Genomic DNA, 5503 nt, shown 5'->3' with positions numbered 1-5503 from the left:
GAGAGACTGCTTCACTTTTGTGAAACAAAAAACCAACAGTGGTTGACTGTATTCAGTCAAACTAGCATTTATTAAGCTCTTACTATATACCAGGCACTGTGCTGAGTATTGAGAATACAAACAAAGGCAAAGGCACAGTCCCTGACCTAAGGAAGCTCACATTCTAACGGGAGAGACAACATGCAAATAATAGCAAGGCTTAGCACATAGTAGGCTTTTTGAAAATACTGTTTGATTGATTGAACACGCCTCTCTTGAAGGGTCAGTGCCAGGGATGGGGAGATTCTATTTGCACTGTTTGAAGAGTCTCATTCATTCCCTAACAGGACCATGTATGGCCACAAGTGTTTTATGTTGTTGCTTCCACATGTCCATAGCTGTCATGCCAGGCCTTTGGGTTTGCAAAGAGAAGATCATCTGTCCTCGCTTTCACCTATCCAGCTAAATCAGAACTCTAGCCATTTAAAAAAAGAAAACTTTCCTTCGGGTATTTGCAGTAGGGTGGGGTGGAGTATCAGGAAAGGGGGTTTATCAAAGCTAAGGCTGCAGTTCAGAAGGTCAGCTGCTCTTTTTCCTGAAAGCGACAAAGAGACCTAGAAACCTTTATTTTTTTTTCAAGAGCAATAGGAGCTGATCTGATACAAGGGGGAAGGACAGCATTTCTATTGCTGCTGGGTCCTTAAGGCAACAGAGGAAGCTAGCTAATGAGTAGGTTATACAATATTCATTGTGTTAGGTTTAATTCTTCAAACAGAACCATCTAATTGCAAAAAGAGGGGGGGAAAGAGCTAAATTACAGATGTTAAGAAAACAAGTGCCTGAAAGAACTCTCTCTGTTGATAAAGCTAATACTACTTATTCCACCCGGCAACCATTTCTCTGTACTGAATACTTGCTAAATAACATTGTCTATGATTCGCTGCGCTGATCAGGCAGCATTCTTAGGAGCAGGGCTATAGCTAATAAACACTCTGGAGCTGAAGGAAAGACCCACTGGGCTTGTGCTTTCAGACTGCAGTTCTCTTAGCTCTACCATTGGGGGTGACCCAGTTGTATTCGGCTTGAACTAACATGACACTGTTCTCCCGTATCTTTCTGAAGTGCATTCTTTCTCCGCTGTCCCTCACTGCAATGATGTCACTGTCGGGCTCCCCAAAAGACACTTCAGTCCTCTGGCGGCAGTACTGTGCGTGGAGGCAACGCAGGCCGGCGGCCAAAGCCATCCCAAGAGTGGCCGAAAGGCAAAGGAGGATCCCCAGCTGGGCGGTCACGACTCTCGTCTTTGGAGGGGAGCCATCTTCCTTTAGCCCAGCACCTACGGTCTCGAGCACTGGCTTGGTCAAATGAGGGAGTCCAGTGCTGTCTTCTCCATCGCCCTCTCCTCTGGGATCCACATACTCAGACTGAGGCAGGAAGCTGGCAGAGGCTTTGGGAAGCCCAGATTGCCTTAGAGCCAACTGCCTCAAGGCAGCAGAAGCCTTTGAGGCCATGCTGGAGTTGGCGGGCCTGCCACCGTTCTGAGCCTCTGCTTTGGTGACCATGATAAACTGAGAGTAGGAAAGATGAACAGAGAAAGGAGCTCCCATGGAGAAGGGAGGTCTGGTCAGAGTCAGGTTGTAAGCCTCAGGCCTCTCCTTTAAAAGCAAACCAGGAAGAAATAAAAAGGAAAAAGCAAATGGGATCAGTCAGTTCATGATCCCAGGCCTGGAACCTTTCACTGACATTTTCAACAAACCCACATTATGTTGCCGTTAAACTCTTCCATCTCAAGTTCCAACTGTTCTGAGCACTCCCCACTGAAAGACAGCAACTGAAAACCCCAGTCCCCCACTCAGCTCTCAATAGCTCTGAGCAAAGTGCAAGGGGAGACAGACACACAGTTGTTATTGATGGTGGTGGTGTGGCTAATGGTAGCCCCATTGAGGCTTTGGAGGTCAGAATGAGGTCTAAAGTTGGGGGTTCTTTAAGAGTCTTCCAAACAAATATGGTCTGTTCAAAGCCATTTGAAAGCTTTTAGCATGCCTTTCCATGCCAAGACCCCATGCAAAAGGGACCATTTAATCTTACTGTAGTTTCTGATAAATTTGAGTGAGAATATTATATCATGTTTTATTTTATGCTACTTCAAAGACTTCAAAGGAATAGTAAATCAGTGGGCATGTATATTTTATATTGTCCATTGATCTAACCTCTGAGACCGTATGTGGTTTTTTGAGGCCAGTGTTATGAAGAGTGGCTGAGTAGAGAAATTACTAACTGAGGCTAAGTGGGAAAACAAATCACTAAACCCATCAATTTTCACAATTGCCGATAACTTCAGAGACACTCCGTGTAATGGAGAGGCTGGTATTGATTGGGAGAAAAACTGTATGGGTTCATTGTTCCCTTCTTTCTCTGCTTCTCTCTGACTTTGGTTCCAGTCTCATGACCACCCTTGCCCCTTCCTTCATCGCATCCCCAAGCCTAGCATCCATTACCCTGTGGCCGAAATACAAGAAGCCCCACTTCTTACCTGCTCACCTTCATCACAACGCAAGCAGCGCTCTGCAGCACCAGAATCTGAGCCATCTTGTGTCCTAAAAAGGAGAGAAAAAGAGCTGAAAGGGTTCTAGAACAATAGATCTACCATTCCTACCATGGTCTGATGCCCTTTTAAAATCACATTCTCCAGGTTTGGTCCTTATAATACTTTTTAGGAGAATAAAGCAATAGAGAGAGCAGGAATGTGACCCACTGGATAGAGAATTGACTTTAGACTTCTTTATTTTTTTCTTTTTGGTAAGGCAACTGGGGTTAAGTGACTTGCCCAGGGTCACACACCTAGTAAGTGTCATGTGTCTGAGGCCGGATTTGAACTCAGGTCCTCCTGACTCCAGGGCCAGTGCTCTATCCACTGCACCACCTAGCTGCCCCAAGAACTGACTTTAGATCAGTAAGATTTAGGTTCAAGTCTTGCCCTGGATATAGATTGGCTGCATGACCTTGGGCATGTCCCTTAACTTCTCAAGAAACTCTCTAAGAGGACAAGTTGCAGAACTACATGGGTAGAGAGAGATTCTTCAGTGGGAGATCCCTAAACTCATGACACCATAGGGCTAGACTAGAGGTTCCCAGATTTAATTGGCTTACCACCCCCTTTTCAAAAAATATTACTCAGTGCCCCCCTGGAAATCTATTCTTTAACCCTTTAATGTTTTTTTTAAATTTGTGTCATTTCAAAAAAAATATAAAATATTCTTTTAAATGGCACATCTCAAATTTAATAATTTATTGTAAATTTGTGGGGGTTTTTCCCACATTGAAATTTTGATGATGCAATATTGCATCATCTAACTGTGTAGTATCGTATTGTAAACAAGTCATTACACGCACATATTCCCACAGATGCATGCTGGACTTCCCAAGAGTGCAGGACACACTCACCTGCCAACCGCGTTTGTTAAGACCTTTCGGTGGACTTGACCACTGATCAGTTATAATGTGCATTTTGTGTGTTTATTTGGAAAACAATGTAATCACTACGACTTTAACTGTCAGACAACAGATGAAACATGTACGAACGATTTTTCACAATTTTCTTCTCTTCTCTTCTTTCCTTATGCTTCCACCGCCCTCTTATTTTTATTCAATGCCCCTCAATTGCACCTGATGCTACTACCACCCCCCTGGATTTCAGTGCTCCATAGGGGGTGGAATCGCCCACCTTAGGAACCTCTACCAGACCAAAAAAAAAATGAAACCAGTAGTTGTTGGATCAGCTAAATACCACATCTCTAGCTGGGAAATAGATTCAGGGTCACACAGCTAGTTAAGTGTCAAGTGTTTGGTCTGAGGCCAGATTTGAACTCAGGTCTTCCTGATTTCAGGTCCGGTGCTCTATCCACTGTACCACCTAGCTGCCCTGAGAAGGTGGGATTAGAACACCTCAAAAGTTTCTCTCTCTTTTCAAGCTTTAAATGTATGATGGTATCATTAGATTACCTAATCAAACTCTTTCATTTTTCAAATGAAGAAATATGCTAGAGAGCTAGCTGGCATAGTGACCACTGTGGGGAACTGTGTACTGCACCCTGGGCAAGTCACTTAACCCCAATTGCCTAACAATATAAAAAATAAAAAATAATCCAACCTTCTCACTTTAGAGATGAGGAAAGCAAAATGTGGAGAAACTGAGGAACCTGATGAAGGTCACAGTATGAGAGAAATGATTATTTCTCTCTTGTATTAATAACTAATTATTGAATTAGGACCAATATTTTCCCCCTTTTCTACTTCCTCATCCAGAAATCAACCAGAAATTTCCCTCAAAGACTTACCCAGTCAGGATGACTGAGATCTAATCAAAGACAGTAAAAGAAAGTCTAAGTTTAGGTTAATGGGTGCATTTGTGCTCACTGTGTTTGCTCAGAAAGATCCGGGAAAATATTGATTCTCCCTTTTGTCAGACAGGTGATATGGAAATTGATAAGTCTCTTTGACCAAGATTTGGGTGATCCAAGTCAGGTTCCCCAAGACCCTCACTCTAATATAATCCAGCCTCTCATTATAATATTCATTTTCTCATTGTTAACTAATCAGAGTTGATTGCCACCGTAGGAGCGCCATGGACACATAAACTATGAGTCTACCACAGTCAGTGGTCTTTGCTCTGAGAGACAGTCACATGACCATCCTTTTATTAATAAACATGCTAGCATTATTAATAAAGTGATTAAATTGCCCAGAAACTATGTCTCTTGAACTTTTTAAATGCCACAGTAAATCAATGGGACTGAATTTGAACTCAGACCTTCTGATTCCAAAGGTGCCTTCTATTCTAAAGCCTAGATGCCTATATTCCTATGATTAGATCATCTCAGTCAGGGGATTTTAACTCTGTGTATGTGTATGTGTTCTGGACTCTTTTGGTAGTTTGGTGAAGCCTACAAAACCCTTCTTAGAATAATGCTTTTAAATAATTGAAAGGAATGCAAAATTTCAGTTAGGTTAGTGAAAATGAAGATGTAATTTTTGTTTCCCACCTGAGTTCACAGACCCTGCCTTAAGAACACCTGAGTTACAGGGAAGGAGAAAGGAAAGGAGAGATAGAATTTGGAACTCAAAACTTTTTTTTTCTTTCAGTTAAAGACAAGGTTTATTAGAACATCTGCCATATTAGCCAGACTCTGAAAGGAATCTGAATGTTAGTGAGCTATTGGCTAGATTATAAGAATCTGAGCCTTTGGCTAGATTTTAAGAATCTGAGCACCTTAATGGAGACAAGATGGACCTTATATACAGAAAGACTCTGGGAGGGATCTAGGAGTGGGCAAGTAGTTTGGGGTGACTGGAGGAGGGGTCTAAGGAGGATCTGGAGGGGAGTGGCCAGTAAGCTGGGGTGACTGTGAGGTAACAGAAAGCCAGGGACCTGGACCACTTGGCCAAGGGAGAATGGAGCCTAGGTAGGATTAAGGGTGGGAAGTAGCCAGGGGCAATTGGGAGGTAACAGAACAGAATTGGGAGA

At 42.8% G+C, this 5503-nt stretch overlaps 1 protein-coding gene across 2 annotated transcripts in view; it reads right to left on the bottom strand.

Moving 5' to 3' along the window:
* Positions 1-6: 6 nt before the first annotated feature.
* The window catches only part of REELD1 (reeler domain containing 1), an 18498-nt gene continuing 13001 nt past the window's right edge, over positions 7-5503 (bottom strand). For both annotated transcript variants that reach the window (XM_027866803.1, XM_027866804.1), the window contains exons 5-6: positions 2513-2576; positions 7-1634 (exon numbers count right to left, since the gene is read on the bottom strand). In XM_027866803.1, coding sequence (XP_027722604.1) covers positions 1008-1634; positions 2513-2576 — 691 coding nt within the window. In that variant the 3' untranslated portion in view covers positions 7-1007. The remainder of the gene's footprint in view (positions 1635-2512; positions 2577-5503) is intronic.

The sequence above is a fragment of the Vombatus ursinus genome, unplaced genomic scaffold (assembly GCF_900497805.2).
Source record: "Vombatus ursinus unplaced genomic scaffold, bare-nosed wombat genome assembly UNPS02014784.1, whole genome shotgun sequence".
Classification (NCBI taxonomy): Eukaryota; Metazoa; Chordata; class Mammalia; order Diprotodontia; family Vombatidae; genus Vombatus; species Vombatus ursinus.
This window is presented reverse-complemented; position numbering and strand designations above follow the sequence as displayed.